Raw genomic sequence first — 18,666 nt, 5'->3', positions numbered from 1 at the left:
ATGTTTTGCACAGACGGTAAGAATTCTACAGAGACATGTATCATGGCCTTTTCTATGATCCTATATGCCTTGGTACAGTCTAGCATCGTAGACTAATGGATAGCCCCTTTGGTAATCCTAGTCGTAACGGTTTGTAGGAGATTCCTAACATGGGTGGTGGTATCCCTCTGGGCAATAATTTGTGTAGTGCCTAGGATCTCCCACTTCCATTGGCTGACCCCTCAGTTGAGGGTGGTAATCATTTGGTGGCACATCCTCTTCTTCACCTGGATCATAGTCCAATTTATACTCCACATTCAGATGGGAAGGACTGTAGTCTCACTGAAGTTTTCTTATGCATCAGCTATTCCCACTCTGTCTCTGCTGAAATGTTTTTTCTGTAGTTGTTGATGGTGCTGTCAACATAGCCCATGATGAAAGTTACTGCTGTCCCACAACTGACAGGAAAGCCAACAAGGTGCTGCCGGCGTACACTGCTGATGAGAAGGCAGACGGGATACAGACAGGGTGCGCTGCTGTGACCGAGCAGTCATTGATGTGTTTGATGACATGATGACTGGGGCCAATGTGAACGGTGGTGAAATAGCCAGTACGGTGTGTGCAATAACGGGCGCTGCAAGATTCGACACTTGTGTGACTGACGTTGGGGAGGGTGCTGAGCGGACGGTGCCTAGAGGAGGAACCGCGGCCTCAGGTCCAGGCAATGCAGCTGGCTCAGCTGACGTATGTGTTGTTATCAAAACAAATGACAGACTCGCTTGATGGCCTCTGCTTCTTGCAAGCTGATGGGGAGGCCAGTCTTTGAAAACAGTTTTCGTAGCAAAGATGGCTGGAAGTCAGACGAGCAAGATGTCTGCGCCATTTAATGCGAAGAATACTCTAAAGGTTTTTTCCCATGGCTTGCCGTCATGTGGAGACTTGGATGTAGTTTTTTCTGACTTGCATTTTGGTAGGCACTTTTTTCGAAAAGTCCAATTCAGGAAAGCCCAGATGCTTTCTTTTCTGCAGTTTTTTTAATGAAATTGTTCCGTGAGACACTGCGCCCAATCATCGCCTGATGAGAGGGCATCCACCTTAGATAAGGATAAAAAGAATTTCTCCTTGAGAAACAAAATCACTTTACCTTTCCCTAACATATTAGGTTTTTGAAGCAAAAGTTTTACAAATGCCATGATGTGCTGCTTTGTATTAAGGGTGTATGCACTGTAAGCATTGTTTGTGCCGGTAGTCAACGAATATTTTTCGTTAGCCACAGGTTCCACAGGCTAGAAAATGTTTTTTCCCCTTTTTTCATCTGTTCATCTCTGGAATTCAGAGACAAATCTCTCTAGTGGGCCAGAGCAAAAACCTCAGAACAAATCACCATGGTGTTGCTGAATCTGAGCCTGATCTTTAATCTGGAGGAGTCAAAATAGTTAACTCCTAAAGAAATTCCAAGTACAGACAGAAAAATACAAAGATATTTCCAGGGACCCCCTCACACCTGAAACACAATGGAAATCTGTGGGTCGTTGGTCTTCTACAGGAAGTGCAATACTCAGCATATTCACCTAATTGGTTGAAGGTTGGGCCGTTTCAAATGAGTTAATGCGCTAAGCCACCACCATTGTTTTGTTCGTTGGTATGTTAATACTGTTTATTGCAAAAATGAAAATACCCGATTTTCTTAGCCTAGTGAAGAGGTATGATTCAAGTATGTGACATTGAAAGATGCTAACTCTGAACAACTGGAGTAACGTGTAGGCAATTTCTTCTGTCACAAGATTTGAACATCATATTTGTGAACCCACCACATATTAAGAAGGGGTCAGGCCACACTGGCTGTTACCACAATGTGAGATAACACTAAAAGAGTCATGTAGGCCCTGGTGTACGGCCTACCAGGATGGTGAAGGTCATGGCCTCCATGATGCTGATGGTGGATTGTCCTCCCTATTAAGGGATTTCTATGTTGTGAAGGAAGCCACTGCCATAGCTGGTCTATTCATAGAACAAAATGTGTCAAGTGGGCTCTATGTTTAAAACACTGGCTCGAAAAACCTTTTTATTGAGAAAATAAACTCCTGGGGGTTTGTTTTCTCGATTCAAAATAAGCGTTCCCAACACAAACTGAAACGAGAGGTAAGAGTAGGAATTTATTTTCTCAGTAACACACCAAATTGAGTGGCAAACAAGATCATCTATTGTAGGGGAGCAGACTGCTTGAGAAACGCACTGTGGGCTTTAGCAGCCGTAACCTAAGAATATCTATTGTGCTAAATTGAAATATTAAGGTCCACTTCCAAGGGTCCAGGACTTGGGTGGTACCACTTGACAGGACACACTCACAAATGGCAGAGTCCAGGTGTAGAAGCAAAGTGGCCAACTAGCCCTTGGATTCACTCTTGGTTCCGATGTGAAGAGATGCAGGTCAAGTCCTTCTCACTCCCAAGCAAGAGGGCAGCAGACACGGGTCTGCACGGCAAAGTAGGAGTCCAGCAAAACGGCAGTTCAGCAGAGTGGCAGGCTTTCAGCAGTCCTTCCTGGCAGAGCATCCACAAGTCCAGAAGTGTACTGAACTGGTGGTGTCTGAGGTCCTGTGTTTTTATTTTCGGTACCCAGGTTCTGGAAAGTGGGAGAAGATTCTAAACAGTGGCTGTGAAGTGCAAAGAATTCCCTTCCTCCGCTGCCCTGGCTCAAAGCTGGCTGGAGTGACGATATAGGATTGTTATGCCCTTTGAATGTGGACAGGACACAGCCTATTCAGGTGTAAGCGAGGTTGTGTCCAGCTGCTCCCTCCCATCCTGCCCCAAATGACTCACTAAGTCACACCTAAGTTCCCATTGTGTGTGGCTGTCTACAAGGAATACACAAAGCCCAAGTGCCATCTACACCCAGTCATGTGACCAGAGACAGGCTGTAAGCACCAAATGGCTAAGGCAAGAAGACGCCAACTTTCTAAAAGTGGCATTGTCAGAATTACAACTTAAAATCTGACTTCACCATAAGTTAGGATTTTAAATTGTGATTCCAGCAACACCGAACACAAAGGGGTCTTCTAGGTCCATTTGGAAGTTACACATATGAGATGTAATGAGGCAACGCCAATTTTATTATATGGGAGAGATAGGCCATGCAATAGTGAAAAATAAATTCAAGAGGTATGGCCGCAGTCAGAACAGGAAAACCGGCGGTGTCCCGCTGCCCTGAGGAATCCCCCATGGCGGCGCAGCTTGCTGCGCCGCCATGGGGCATTCCGACCCCCTCACCGCCATCCTGTTCCTGGCGGTTCCGACCGCCAGGAACAGGATGGCAGTGAGGGGTGTCGTGGGGCCCCTGGGGCCCAATGGCATGGGCACTGCAGGGGCCCCCGTAAGAGGGCCCCACTTTGAATTTCAGTGTCTGCTTAGCAGACACTGAAATTCGCGACGGGTGCTACTGCACCCGTCACACCCTTCCCACTCCGCCGGCTCCATTCGGAGCCGGCTTCCTCGTGGGAAGGGGTTTCCCGCTGGGCTGGCGGGCGGCCTTCTGGCGGTCGCCCGCCAGCCCAGCGGGAAAGCCAGAATGGCCTCCGCGGTCTCTCGACCGCGGAGCGGCCATATGGCGGTTCCCGCCAGGCGGGCGGCGACCGCCGCCCGCCGGCCTCAGAATGAGGCCCAAAATCTTTAATTTTGACTAGTCACCTATAGTGCTCCACAGTACATTGTGCATTATGAATTATTTAGGAAGGAGTTATTGTGGTGTGATTTTTTATTAATAAAATTACCTTAACTGTTGCGCCGTCGTACTGTTGAGACCTTTTTTCAGTGCTGCATTTTATACCTCTTTGAAACTTGACATTAATTTGTACATTTGTTTATTTAGTTGTCAAATATATAAACTTAAGTTTGTACGTTTGTTTATTTAGTTAGCAAATATATAATTTTGTTTTGTAGAGAGCACTTTCCACTGCAGATTTTGCACTTTGCAGTGGGAGAATCTATTTCGAGAAACTTAACTTTAGACATGTCCAAGAGACCGACAGTTTGTTGCAGGATTAGCTGATGGTTTATTTGCTGCATCATCAAAATCTGATTGATGCCAGCCAGCAACGACATAGTGACTTACTCAAAGTGAAATAGAAAACCCTGCATTCCAACATCCCACCCATCACTCACATAGCTCACCCTTCAGTCTCAGCCTGCTCTCAAATGGGCATGTTGCTCACTCGGGACTCATGCAGACCTACTGTTCATCCTGCACTCACACAGGCACTCCACTCACCCTTAACTCGCACAGATCAACCTTCATTCTACCGCTCATCCTGCACTTACATGGGCACAACCATCTGCCGGAATTCAGAGACACAGCTCACCCAGCATTCACAGCACTCACTCTGCAGTCACTACTTTCTCCCTCCACTCACATAGGCATACTGCTCTCCCTGCACTAACACAGGCAGTCCCCTCAGCACTACTCACACAGCTCACTCTTCATTCTCACTGCTCAATCTGCACTCACACAGGCACAATCGTCTGTCGAGACACGGGCACACCACTCACTCTGTCCTCAAATCACTCATTCCGCACTCACTCCTCTCACCCTTTTCTTACACAGGCAGACTGCTCAATCTGCTCTAACACGGGCACTCCACTCAACCATCCATTACACTGCTCACCCTACACTCTCACGGGCACAATCGGCTTCTGGAATTCACGCGGTCACACAGCTCACCCTACAATCATGCTTAAATGAGCACATCATTCACCCTGCACTCACACCGCTCATCCTGCACTCACTCCTCTCACCATGAGTTCATACAGGCACACCACTTTCCCTGCACTCACACATGCACTCTGCTCTCCTGCTTCTACTGGCTTTAACATCTGTTAGATAAGTAGGTGAAAGTCAAGCCTTTACAAGGGGAGAACCTTACCTGCACTTCTGTGACAAAAGAATCATTTTAAGAACTAATTAACACTTTATACCTGTAGTACCATTTGATTTCAGTTTAAATTAGCCTATAACGCTTACAACTTCCTTAAAGATACCAGCATTTTGGCAGAAAGGGCGCTTCATTCAATGGATGTTAGACAATGTCTGATATTTTATCTAGACAGGACAAACAAATTCAGAAAATCTGGCCAACTGCTTATAGCTTAAGATGATCATAGAAGAGGGCAATCTATCTCAAAACAAAGTACAGCTCTCTGGGGGTCTGCTGCAACTGTATACTGTCACAATAAAGCTGGTCACCCTTTGCAAGGAAGAACTCAATGAGAAGTGTGTCTACATCAACAGCTTTGTTCGCTGGTGTATTATTAGATGACATTTGCCATGCAGCAATCTGCAAGAACAGGCACACACATACTCTGCATTATTGCTTGGAACAAACAGTAGACAGGTGGTTCTACACCATAACACTCACTCCCCAACATGTATTACATTTTCCTTGAACTTTCATTCGTTTCTGGCGCAATGAAGCCTTGCCTAGTCCATCTAGCTATTACCTTTTTCCATACCCAGTTAAAAAAGCACATAATGCATGTGAATGAGTCAGTGCATCTCGCCTATAGAGGCTTAATTGGCAATGCAGTCATGTATATGAAGCTGTTATGAATTATAACATAGGAGGCATGTGTGGTCATTCACCAATCTGTAGATCATACAGAGGTCTACCTGAGGATCTCCTCTATTCAAGACATTATTACACTGAAAAAATGGTTTCAAGTATCTACATCTGGATGTCTTCTAATCGCCTAAAGCGTAACCTAGAGAAAACAGAATTTATATTTATCAGAAGACCTCAAGAAGCTAATCCTTACAAAGAGTTGCTTAAAGAACTTCATACCGGCAGCATCACACTTTCATTATCCAAGGATGACAAATCTCCACATATGAGGCTGGCCTTCAATTTGTTCATGTCTGCACATATTGACCACACTGTCTTGAATTCCAGGGACATGCCTCATGTCATGAAAATTGATTAAACAATTCCTTCAGCCCAGTGATTTTTGCCAGGTTGTACAAGCACTTGTGAATCGAGGATCAATTTTGTGAACTCCATATTGGTGAGTACACGTAACTCTCTACTTACCTCAGTTTCTGGCTCAAGAAAATATGAACATATTTCTTCTGCCACTAAAGATCTTCATTGGCTCTGCTTGCAAACCAGAATAAAGTTCTGGCTAGCATGCAGCACATTTAAATCATTTGGACTACAACAGCCAGACAGTCTTTGTTAGTCTGTCTGGGTCGGAAAAACACATATGACATTTATACAGCCCCTTTGTGGAAATCACAAAATATAGAAGTCATAAAGCAGAAATGTAATATTTCTTTTGTTCAGTAGTGTCTCTGTAGAACTCACTCTCAGTTGATCAGATTTGTGCTGAGACTCTATTGTCCTTTAAAAGCAAGCTACAAACATGTTTAGATTTTGTTTAGACTGAAATGGTTCATTTGTGCCACCATTGACGGTACACTTGCACCAAGTAATGTCCTTTGCTTGCCTTCCTGTCAATCTCTCAGTCTTCATCTTTCCACTTTGCTCCTTCCTGCTTCTATAATACTTTCTCCAGGCTCCTCCAAGGACCCCTTATTGTCCTTACCCTTTTCCTTTGTCTTCTATCCATAGAGTAATTTTCACCTTTGATGGGCATGTCTTCCACACCAGCAGTTCAAGCTCTCATGCCTTGGTGTAACTTACTTTCCCTGTAGTAGTTTATCTTGTTTAATTATGTAAACATAATCTTTGAGTGAGATGCTGACGTTCTCTGTTTTTGATATGCACAGCACATTGGTAAAATCTAATTAAGGTGTCAACGTGATAGAAGCATGATCAGACAATCAAATTGACCATAATAAAGTGTATACCAAATGTGATACAAAATGTTACACTTAGCAGCGTTACATGGTCAAGGTTTGGAGTGATGCTGAAGCAACACAGCACGTTGAAGGATTTAAAGCTATGTAATCGTTTTTGCACAAAGCTTGTTTGAAGAAACTCTGAATTCTGCTGAGGTAAAACAGCTACTGGGCAGATAAAGTAAAGTACTGTCCTTACTTGGAGAGGAGGGGAGAGCTGTATAAAGTGACTTGTTCTCTGACAGGAAAGATAAGTCCCACTCTTACAGTGACACCGTGGTGGTGGGCTAGGTGAGTCTACGGAAATAACATAGCCCCGGGGGAGGAAGCACCAAGTGCAGTACCCGCTGCACAAAGCTGGGAGTGTCACAGCCCCTGGAGAGGGAGATGTAAATATTAAAATATTCGAATTGATGAAATGGCATTATTTGACACAACTGGTAAATATTTAACATTTGTAACATCTTCCAGGAAAGACGTGTGGGGAGCCTCGACCGGCCGCCTACAACCCGGGGTTTCAGTGCCATGGCCGATAGACCCCCGCAACCTACCCCAAGTCGACGGCACACTGAAGCAGAGATTAGTCGATATGTGCCAGCACCCCTGCAGGTAACTTCAGAAAAATACTATATTGTAAACACCAACAACACCTGTATGGATCAAGGGTTGCTAATAAATATCTGTATCACTGCGCCCCAGTATTCACCTGTGACACCTTTGCTGTTCCCTTTGCCCCCTTATCAGCACTGGGTTTCAGAGGGATGCAGAAAATACTCTAAGATCTCTATTTCTGCAAATAGCTTTCTGATAGATAAATTGTGCAAGTAGTTAAGAAATACCATCCTAATGTCAGACCTCTCCAAACCTCCACGTTGTGTAGCTTGGAGGTGCATGTTTTGAAGCTTGAGGAGTTGTTTTGTAAATGACAAGGGCACATTTTGTTTCTGAAGTCATGCATTTTGCAGATGGAAGGGGACATTTTGTAGATAGAAAACAGTTTCTCCAGTATTGGATCTTTCATAGATTCACATGCTTGAATCATTCCCCGTCATTGAAGTGGGAGTCCCACGTACCATAATAATGCAGTACATGATATTACTATAGGATATAATGGCAATGAAACATTCATTTTAATAACTTATCCATGTCATTTTAAAAAAAACTCCAGCCAATCAGGTGACAGCACCCTCTAAAAACCTCCCTACTTAGTCTGGATCCCCCATATTTTCTACAGTACGTCATGGGAAGGAAGTCTCTCTGAGCCCTGCTCAGTTTTCTTTAACCAGTGTAGAAAGAACATACCTACTACCTATTACCATGCCATACTCTTGAAAGAAAAAGCTTTTCAGACCCTGTGGTACCTTTGGGAAGAAGCAACTTCAATCTGAAGACCACCACAAGTTCTGTATCTGCTGCCTCTACCCTCAACTTAAGGGAAAGGACTGCAAAATGTGTTGCACCTTTTCAACTAAGACCCTGAAAGATAGAGAGGCTTCTTCTTTGGCTACAAACATGAAAATCTAAAAGATCCCCTTATTTAGAGGAGGAAGACAGTAACCTCTTCAACCTCTCAGAAAAGGTTACACAAAAGGAAAAGGTAGCATGACCAGGGGACATCAGAGAAGTTTAGAAAGGCCTTAAACTTAAAAAAGACTCACAAGTCTGTCAGAGACAGTTACCAAAAAGGAGAAAAGAGGAAAATTCTCCTCAGAAATTGCAGGGTCTGAACCTACCGCTCCTTCTTCCAAGTATGGAGTGTGCTCAGAGAAGTCCCCCTCAGAACTGCAACGACAAAGCCAAAAATTGCTTTACAAACCTTGATGTCGATGACCTCGCCATCAAAAACACCATCGTCGAAGATGACAAAAGTGACTACAGTGATGTCGACATCCGCATTGATGATGACTACATCAACAACGCTATTCATTACATCCTCGAGCCAATCCCGTTGGTGAAAGTATCGTCACTGAAGACTTCGGCGGCGGCACCAGGACAGCAGTGGACAACAATAACATTGATGGCTTTGTCAATGTTGAAGATGTAAAAATAAAACGTCCATGATACTGCAATCATGACCTTGTTGATGACACCATTGACAAGTGTAAAAAGTACAAATTCTGCTTTCTGAACACACTTCGCCTAGTAGGGTTCCTCCCTGCCTTACATGTCACCTTCTTGATGTGGAAGATGATCATAGCCCATTTGGAACAGCCTCCTTGCCCTTCTGAGCTCCATGTCAAGTTTCAGGATGAGGATGAGGAACAGAACTACGAGGAATACTATGGATCTCAGCAGACGAGTTACGCTGAGAGGCCTAAGCACCAGGGGCAACATGTCCAGCATTATGGCCACTCTACTTCCCAAGAAAGTATGGTACAGAATCCTTTGACCCTGTTTCAAGACTTACAAGGGATGCTGCAAGATTAGTATCAGAGGTTTCCAGAGCCCACTAAATCTCCATCCCCAAAACAGCCTAGTGCTCGGCCCCATTTCTGTTTCTTAGAATGCCTAGGCCTATTCCTCCAGCCTGACACCCCGCATGGCAACATTGTTGCATCTCCTAGGGATGACCTTTCCTCATCCGACGATGCAGAGAAGAGGGAGAGATAGCAGACATTCAATTCACTTCCAATGAATGGGGTGATTACTCAATTCCCACTCAATCTCCACTTGCGCAACAACCAGTGGACGCTCCTCCGGACAGCATTGTGGGTTTCCACGACATGAAAAGATTTAAACTGCCAGTGACAGTTAAACGAACTGTTTCTTTATGATTTCAAAGAGCCTGCCAAGAGATCTGTGCGAGCAAACCGCATAGTGGATTACATCTGGGAGGAGGGCACAAAAATAATGAATAATCCAGCAACGGTCATGGGTGTCTTACCGTGAATAGACAAAAAATATAAGGCACCAGAGAATTCGCCTGCCTGACTAACACGGCACCCAAAGCTGGATTCGGTAATACCCCAGGCAGCTCAGCGCAGGCCGAAAAATCCTTCCACACCTCTCTCAACTCCACCAGAGAGGGCAGATGCCTAGATAATATTGGCAAAAGATTTTCCAAATGTCAGAAATCACAGTACATGCTGCCAACTCCTTGGCCATATTGGACCAGTACGACTGGCAAATGTGGTCTGACATTAGTGTTGTCATAGAACTCGTGTCCGAAGACAAAAGAACAGAGATAAAGACAATATTACAAGAGGGAGAAAGAGCATCTTCTGAGATCATTTACTGTGCGGTATACATTGCATCAATTCGGTTTTGGCAGCTAGCAGATGCTGCGGCATCTTAAGGCAGCAGAGATGATTGAAAGCAATGTCTTTTCGGCCTGAGGTACAGAGTAAGATTCTAGACATGGCTTATGTTGGTGAAGCCCTATTTTGGAAACACATGGATGACACCTTATAGGCCATTAAGGCAGATTCTCACACTTCAAGATCGCTGGGCACCGTACAATTTTGCAAAGTGGCCTTTCGAGGAGCAAAAGCAAGGGGTTTTGCATCCTACAGAGCAGGTTACCAGCAGTTTCAACAATTTCAACCCTTCCAGCAGCAACAAAGGCTATCCTACCAGCAGCAGTCCTTTCTACCACCACCTGCGGCAGGTTATAGTAAGCAAATGCCTAGACAGTAGCAAACCCCCCAAGGAAGAGAAACTAACAGAAAGCAATGATCTCCTGGAAATGCCAGTTACGCCCTATACGTCTGAAGTTGTTGGTGCAAAAAATCTCCAACTTCTTCCATCAGTGGCGGCAGATAACATCCAACAGATGGGTATTATGCCTCGTCACTTATCAGCATACTGTAGAATTCATCAAAAGACTGCTGATTATTCCACCAAAGGGAGTGCACCCGCCTCATCTTCACTTACTCTGGAAGGAAGCCCTCACCATGTTTAGCAAAGAAGCAATAGAAAAAGTTCCCTGCTCTCAAAAGGAAATGGGTTTCTTCTCCAGTTTTTTCTCATAAAAAAGAAATCAGGTGAATGGCAATCCATTCTGGATCTTCGAAAGTTGAACAAAAGTCTACGGAACCAATCCTCTCGCATGGTAACCCTTCCAGATATTTTGCATCTTCTCAACCACAGAGACTACATGACAACACTGGCTTTACAGAAGGCATATATTCAAATCCCCATTCATCCCAAACATCACAAATTTTTAAGATTCACTGTAGCCGGCACTCACTATCAATTCAAAGTCATCCCATTCTGCCTCAGATAAGTTCCCTGCATCTTTATAAAAATTGCTCCTGTGGAAGCTTCCCTATGGAAGGGCTATCAGTTATTCCCATACCTCAACAATTGTCTGATAAAAGTACCAACGGCCTGTCAAGCACCAGGAGCCATGGAAGCTTGCCTAACATTCTTCAACAATTTAGATCTGTCAGTCAACAGAAATCATTGATTCTGCCATCAAACAGAATAATATTCCTGGGAGCTGCTTTGGATACCACCCAAGACAAAACATTCTTATCTTGGTACAGACAGCAAAAGCTCCAGCAGTTAGCCCTCAAATCGTTGAGAAGGAAGTCTATTTCAGTACATCTGTTCAGATCGCTACAAGGCATGATGTCATCTGCCATATCTCTACTCCCGTTCTCCTGTCTGAAATGAGACCTTTACAGGAGGTACTAGGCAAGCAATAGGCCTGGACAGAATGATCATTTGGTAGAGATCACACCAAGCATGAAAGAAGCTGAAACCTGGTGGACAAGAGCTAACAATCTCTCCAAAGGCTTAACATTCTTGCCTCAGATACCCGATTATGGCCCACATTAAGACATTGGGGGTCATTCTGACCCTGGCGGTCATGGACCGCCAGGGCCAACGACCGCGAGAGCACCGCCAACAGGCTGGCGGTGCTCCCATGGGCATTCTGACCGCGGCGGTACAGCCGCGGTCAGAAACGGGAAACCGGCGGTGTCCCGCCGGTTTCCCGCTGCCCAAGGGAATCCTACATGGCGGCGCTGCAAGCAGCGCCCCCATGGGGATTCCGACCCCCTTACCGCCAGCCTGGTTCTGGCGGTTTTGACTGCCAGAACCTGGCTGGCGGTAACGGGTGTCGTGGGGCCCCTGGGGGCCCCTGCAGTGCCCATGCCAATAGCATGGGCACTGCAGGGGCCCCCTAACAGGGCCCCACCAAGATTTTCAGTGTCTGCCAAGCAGACACTGAAAATCGCGACGGGTGCAACTGCACCCGTCGCACCCCTTCCACTCCGCCGGCTCCATTCGGAGCCGGCATCCTCATGGAAGGGGGTTTCCCGCTGGGCTGGCGGGCGGCCTTCTGGCGGTCGTCCGCCAGCCCAGCGGGAAACTCAGAATTCCCGCGGCGGTCTTTTGACCGCGCAGCGGTATTCTGCCGGCGGGACTTTGGCGGGCGGCCTCTGCCGCCCGTCAAAGTCAGAATGACCCCCATTGGCAGTATAAACCGCCTACCGCTGCGGTGACGGCCGCCAAAAGACCATCACTGCGGCTACCATCCGTTCACCAGATTATGACCACAGCCGGACTTCCGCCACAAGAAAGGCGGAAATCCGGCCGTGGCCATACTGACGGATGGTGGTAAGGTGGCGCTGCTACCACCAGCACCGCCACGCCAGTAGACCGCCGCCAGCCGTGTCATGACACATGATACGGCCTGGCAGTGTTCTGCTGGCAGGCGCTGCTGGCGGTAGCAGCACCTCGTCCCGTTCCCTGCCGGAAGACCACCTGGATGCAGGTAAGTTGGGCTTCTGACAGGGGAGGGGGATGTTGTGTGTGTGTGTGTGTGGGGTAGTGTGCATGAATGTGTGAGTGTGTGCATGAATGCGTCTGTGTGTAGTGTTGTTTGCATGGGTGTATGCATGTGTGTGAATGGGTGTAAGAATGGAAATGTGAATGCGTATTTGCATGTCAGTGTGAATGTGTGTACGGATGTGTGCGAGCATGAATGGATGTATGTGTGTATGAATGCGTGTATGCCAGTGTGAGTGGGTGGGTGCATGCATGGTACGTGTCTGCGTGTATGGGGGAGGAATTGGAAGGGGGGGAGCGTGGATGGAGGGTAGTGGGGATCATCTGGGGAGTGTTTGGGGGAGTGGGTGAGCCTCCTACCAGTGACAGGGAAGGAATTTCCTATCACTGGTAGGGCCTACCGCCATGGTTTTTGTGCCGTTGCTAACACCACAAAAACCATGGCGGTAGGCAGGCTCAAAATGCCGCCGGCGGTACCATGGCGGCTGCCGGGCTGGAGATTGTTATCACCGGCCCAGCGGCTGCTACCGCCATGGCGGTAGGAATGGTAAATTGGCTGCAGCAAACCCGCCAATTTCATAATGTGGCAGTATGTACCGCCAGCCTGTTTGCGGTACTACCGCCACATTACCACCTACCCCCAAGGTCATAATGACCCCCTATGTGATTACCACAGATGCCGCCTTAGAGGGCTGGGAGGCAATCTTCAAGACCTCCAAATAAGTGGAAAGTGGAGTCCAGACTAGAAGAGCATGCACATCAATCAGCTATTGCTCAAACCGATTCATTTAAGTATTTAAGCCTTCCTGCCAAGGATAGCAGGTTTGTCAGTGTTAATTTGCACTGACAATACCACCAGTATGCACTGTCTAAACAAGTACGGGGGCACAAGATTGCTAGCCCTTTCTATGGAAGCTCAGCAGATCTGGAACTAGACCATACAACACAGTACAACCCTTTGAGGGTAGCATGTTCCTGGTAAAAGCAACCTCTGAGTGCACATGCTAACCAGAACAAGAACCAGCTACCACGAATGGGAACTTGATCAGCTGACCCTGAACTAGATCTGCTCCCTGTGGGGCACACCAGCTCTAGGTCTCTTTGCCACTAAAAAGAACTGGAAAGGCCAGTTTTATGCCCGCTGGCATCCCCATCCAGTATTGTGGATGAATGCCTTTTTGATTGAGTGGTCAGGGATCTTTGCAAACACTTTTTCCCCCATACCTCTCATACCCAGGCTTCTCAACAAGATGAAGCCAGAGCAGTGTTGTATAATGCTGACAGCTCAGAAATGGCCCAGACAGCATTGATTCAAAGAGCTGCTCCTGCTCTGAGAAACCAACCAAATTCAGCTGAAACCATTCAAGACACTCTTGACGATGAGCCAAGGCCAGGTCCTTCATCCAGACCCGACTTCTCTACACTTATCCGCATTGCTCCTGAATTCCATGAGTTCACAGACCTAAATATCTCTCAAGACTCCAGGGACATTATAGCTAAAGCTAGAATGGACACTACTACAAAAATGTGTAGAATAAAGTGAAAACGTTTCTGTCTATGGTGCCAGTAGTCTCACATTCACCCTATTCCGGCTTCTCCTGAACAAATATTGCCTTATCTCTTGTCTCTGGCAACATCAGGATTGGTCTATGCGTCTATTTAAGTACACCTTGCTGCAATGTCAAGATATAGACGCTCTTCAAACTCTCTATCACTTTGGTCTAACAGGCTCATTAAGCAATTATTTTAAGGACTATTCAGGGTGTTTCCACCAGTACAGTCTCCTCCTCCTGTGTGGCAGCTGGCACAATTAATGAAAAGTCCATTTGAGCCAATAAAAAAGTGGACCTCAAATTTCTGTCATGGAAAGTAGCATTACTGCTACCTTTAACATCAGCCAGAGGGGTTAGTGAGAAACAAGCCTTTACCATTCAAGAGGCTTTTTTACGTTTTACAGAAAACCATGTGATGCTCAGAACTAGTCTGAAATGTATCCCCAAAGTCCTTTCGGATTTTCTTTTGAATGAGTCTGTGATACTAAGGCCCATATTTATACTTTTTTAGCGCCGCATTTGCGTCGTTTTTTGACGTAAAAGCAGCGCAAACGTACAAAATACAATTGTATTTTGTAAGTTTGCGCCGCTTTTGCGTCAAAAGGCGGCGCAAATGCGGCACTAAAAAAGTATAAATATGGGCCTAAGGATTCTCTTTACAAACCCTCAGTCAACAGTGGAAAGATCTTTGCATATGTTGGATGTCAAAAGATGTCTAAACTGTTATCTGCACTCTTCAGGAAGACAGAACAACTGCTGGTAACTTATGGGAATAACCGTAAGTGTGCCCCAGTTACAAAGGTAAGCATTGCTCGATGAATCACTTTAAAAAACAAAGGTTACATGGACATTATAGAAAGGCTCACATTTTAAGCGTGCCAAACCATAGAAATTCACCTGTTACAGTTAGAGTTATCTCAAGTAACTGTAACTTGTGCCCTAAGATAACTATAACTCGTGCCCCCACCGTGCAGTTTTTTCGTCTAAAGTTTGACTGCAAATATTACATTGATGTTATTAATGATGTTATCAAAGAAGTCATGAGTGCCGTAATTTGTGGGGTAATTAGCAGTGTATGGAGAGGGTGCGAGTTATAGTTACCTTAGGGCACGAGTTACAGCTGGCATTTGTCCCACAAGCAAGGAGCTGCTTTAAATATGTGTGCAGGGAAACAGATGAAAACTCTGGTTTCCTGCAGTGGGAGTTTGACAGCTCCCACTGTTAGAAAGCGGACTTTCTTTGCTTTTGCTTGGTGGGGGATGTCAGCTCCCACCAAGCAAAAGCAAACAGCTATGTTCCGGGGTGGGCACCCCGGGACATAGCAGGAGCCGACCCTTGGAGGTGGCAGTCCCCCGGGCCATCATTGGCTCCACAAGGCTGCGCAGCACCCCTCCAACAACTATTGTCCTAGGGAGGTGGTGGTCTGAAATGGCCCCCCTTTACACTTGTAGCCTCCGCGTCGTATTAGGTGATAGCCCTGAAGAGGTGGTGGTCCCGGGGGCTGCTGTGGAGGCTGCGTGGCCCCCCTGCATCATATTAGGTGAAAGCCCCAAAGAGGTTGTGGTCCTTATGGCTGCAGGGGGACCCGGTAGCCCCCCTGCATTAAAATGGCAATGCCCCCAGGACCTGGCCCGCCTGGGGCTTACTAAAAAACAAGTGCAGGAGCCCGCACTAATTTTTTTTAAATTATTTTTGCCAGATCTGCTGCAAATTGCGGTCCCCAGAAACAGAGCTAAGGGTTCAGGGTTTCCCTACCCTGGCCCCTGTTGTTTTTTTTATTCTGTTTTTTCTGAGACTCACCTCAAGGCAAGTCCCAAGACGGCTGCCAACACTTCCTTGTTGAAACAAATCTCGGTACGAAGTGGGGAGAGTTTGCAAAGCCTTTGCGTCCATATATATACAAATCTGGATTTTCTTTAATTTCTCAACAACTATTGAACAGATTTACACCAAATAAGAAAAAGGGCTCTTTCTAGATCAAGCACTACTTTTCTGCCAAATTTGGTGTAATTCTGTCCAGTAGTTTGGGTGGTATCGCTGTTCAAAATCCCTTTGGGAAAAATGAATGGGCAAAACTGTTTTTTGGGAGCCCCCCCTCTTCCATTTTTCTCAGCCCCCACTTGACAGATCATCCCAAAACTTTCCAGACAGCAGCTGAAGTAAGCATCATATTTTAGTGAAACTTTTTGTGAAGATTAATCAAACGGCATCAAAGTTATTAGCAAAACAGAAAACACTATTTCTATAGAAACTAGGTCCTTACTACAACTACCTAGTGGTGACCACCATTAGGTAATATATATATATATATATATATATATATATATATATATATATATATATATATATATAAATAAATATCAAAACAAATCCCTTTCAGGGTTAGAGTGACACATAAATTATGCAAAAAAAAATAGAGAACTCAGGGAAGTTTCCAAGTTTAGGTGGAGAGCAGCTCCAGTAAGGAGCACCCTGCAACACCAGAAACACTCTAGATTTGCTCACCTCAAATGTCTGTTTATCTAGCAAAGTTTTTAAGCATAGGATCAGCACAGTGCTATCCACGCCGAGCTAGATAGTGACAAAGTCTTTTGCCATTTATACAGCAAAGTCTTTAAGCATAGGTTTGATACAGTGTCAACCTTGCTGAGCTGTAAAATGACAGAAGCCATTTACCACTCCAGGCACAGTATTGTAGCTTTGGACTGGTAAAATACTGTCCAAGCCAACCTGGAATGAGTAAAAGCAACCCCTGACACGTGTTTTGCTCTCATCCGATCATCAGAGAGGTTTAGCTTTGTCCAGACACAAGGGAGCACCCAGTATAAGTCAAAACAAATCCCTTTCAGGGTTAGAGTGACACATATATTATGCAAAAAAGAATAGAAAACTATGGGTAGTTCTCAAGTTTAGGTGGCGAGCAGCTGTAGTAAGGAGCACCCTGCAACACTTTAGATTTGCTCACCTCAAATATCTGTTTATCTAGCAAAGTGTTTAGGCATAGGATCAACACGGTGCTATCCACACCAAGCTAGATAGTGACAAAGTCTTTTGCCATTTATACAGCAGTCTTTAAGCATAGGCTTGAAACAGTGTCTACCATGCCAAGCTGTAAAATGACAAAAAGCATTTACCACTCCAGGCACAGTATTATAGTTTTGGACTGGTAAAATACCTTCAAAGCCAACCTGGAATGAGTAAAAGCAACCCCTGACACATGTTTCGCTCTCATTAGAGCTCATCAGAGAGATTTAGCTTTGTCCAGACACAAGGGAGCACCCAGTATAAGTGAAAACAAATCCCTTTAAGGGTTAGAGTGACATATAAATTATGCAAAAAAGAATAGAGAACTCTGGGTAGTTCCCAAGTTTAGGTGGAGAGCAGCTCTAGTAAGGAGCACCCTGCAACACCGGTGACACTCTAGATTTGCTCACCTCAAATGTATGTTTATCTAGCAAAGTTTTTAAGCATAGGATCAGCACAGTGCTATCCACGCCGAGCTAGATAGTGATAAAGTATTTTGCAATTTATACTGCAAAGTCTTAAAGCATAGGTTAGACACAGTGTCAAATTATGCAAAAAACAATAGAGAACACAGTGTCGCTGGTGTTGCAGGGTGCTCCTTACTAGAGCTGCTCTCCACCTAAACTTTGGAACTACCCAGAGTTTTCTAATCTTTATTGCATATATATATTTATAGATATAAATGCAGTAATTGCTTGCTATTCTGATTCAAGTCTTACATGTAACTATAGTTCTCCAGTATTAGCATCTTTCATAGATTCACACGTGACCCACCTTTCTTCCCGTAGAGGTTCCTCTTATTGTTACCGGGTTACATTCCCACTAGTGCTTGAAAATCTGAGGTAACCAGCCTCTGCAGGGAGTATTCTAGAGGGTGCTGTCACTTGATTGGCTGGAGTTCCTTTATTTTTTAAAGACATGGATAAGATATTAAAGTGAATTTTTCATTGCCATGATTTCCTATTGTGATGTCATGTACTGCTTTATTATGGTACTGTAGAACTCCCACTTCGATGACAGGGAATGATTCAAGCATGTGAATCTATGAAAGATGGCAGTCCTGGAGAAGTACAGTTACATGAAGTACAGCTACATGTAAGTAACTTATTTCCTTTTCCAGCATTGAATCTTTCATAGATTAACATGCTTGAATCATTCCCTGTTCTTATGTTGGAAGTCCTCTGGTCCTTGACAACAGCTGTGAACATGCTCAAAAAGCTATGGAACAGTGTTTTGTTTATGTTTAGTAGCACATTGACAAAGACTTTACCTAGTGATGTGAATGTGCTCTGAACTTCACTCCCCCTGGAGGCCACTGTAGCAGTACCACAGATTCTGAAGTCTTTTATCAACCTACATGTCCTTTTACTTTAACCTGGTACAGGGGTCACCAAACCCTCTAGAAGACTTTTAGCTGAGGAGAAATGTTTTTAGATTGTTGAGCCAGGAAAACATTCTTTTCTTTTACGACTGTTAAGACATTTTCTTCCTGATCAGTAACCGGCATCATCGTTGACCAAATATC

At 45.2% G+C, this 18,666-nt stretch overlaps 1 protein-coding gene across 1 annotated transcript in view; it reads left to right on the top strand.

Moving 5' to 3' along the window:
• The window catches only part of GRAP2 (GRB2 related adaptor protein 2), a 215,108-nt gene that overhangs the window by 181,913 nt on the left and 14,529 nt on the right, over nt 1–18,666 (top strand). The window contains exon 6 of the mRNA XM_069231286.1: nt 7,300–7,437. Within this exon, the coding sequence (XP_069087387.1) occupies nt 7,300–7,437 (138 nt within the window). The remainder of the gene's footprint in view (nt 1–7,299; nt 7,438–18,666) is intronic.

Source organism: Pleurodeles waltl, chromosome 4_2 (genome assembly GCF_031143425.1).
Source record: "Pleurodeles waltl isolate 20211129_DDA chromosome 4_2, aPleWal1.hap1.20221129, whole genome shotgun sequence".
NCBI classification, from domain to species: domain Eukaryota; kingdom Metazoa; phylum Chordata; class Amphibia; order Caudata; family Salamandridae; genus Pleurodeles; species Pleurodeles waltl.
Note: the sequence above shows the minus strand (reverse complement) of the source record. Positions and strands in the feature narration are given on the sequence as shown.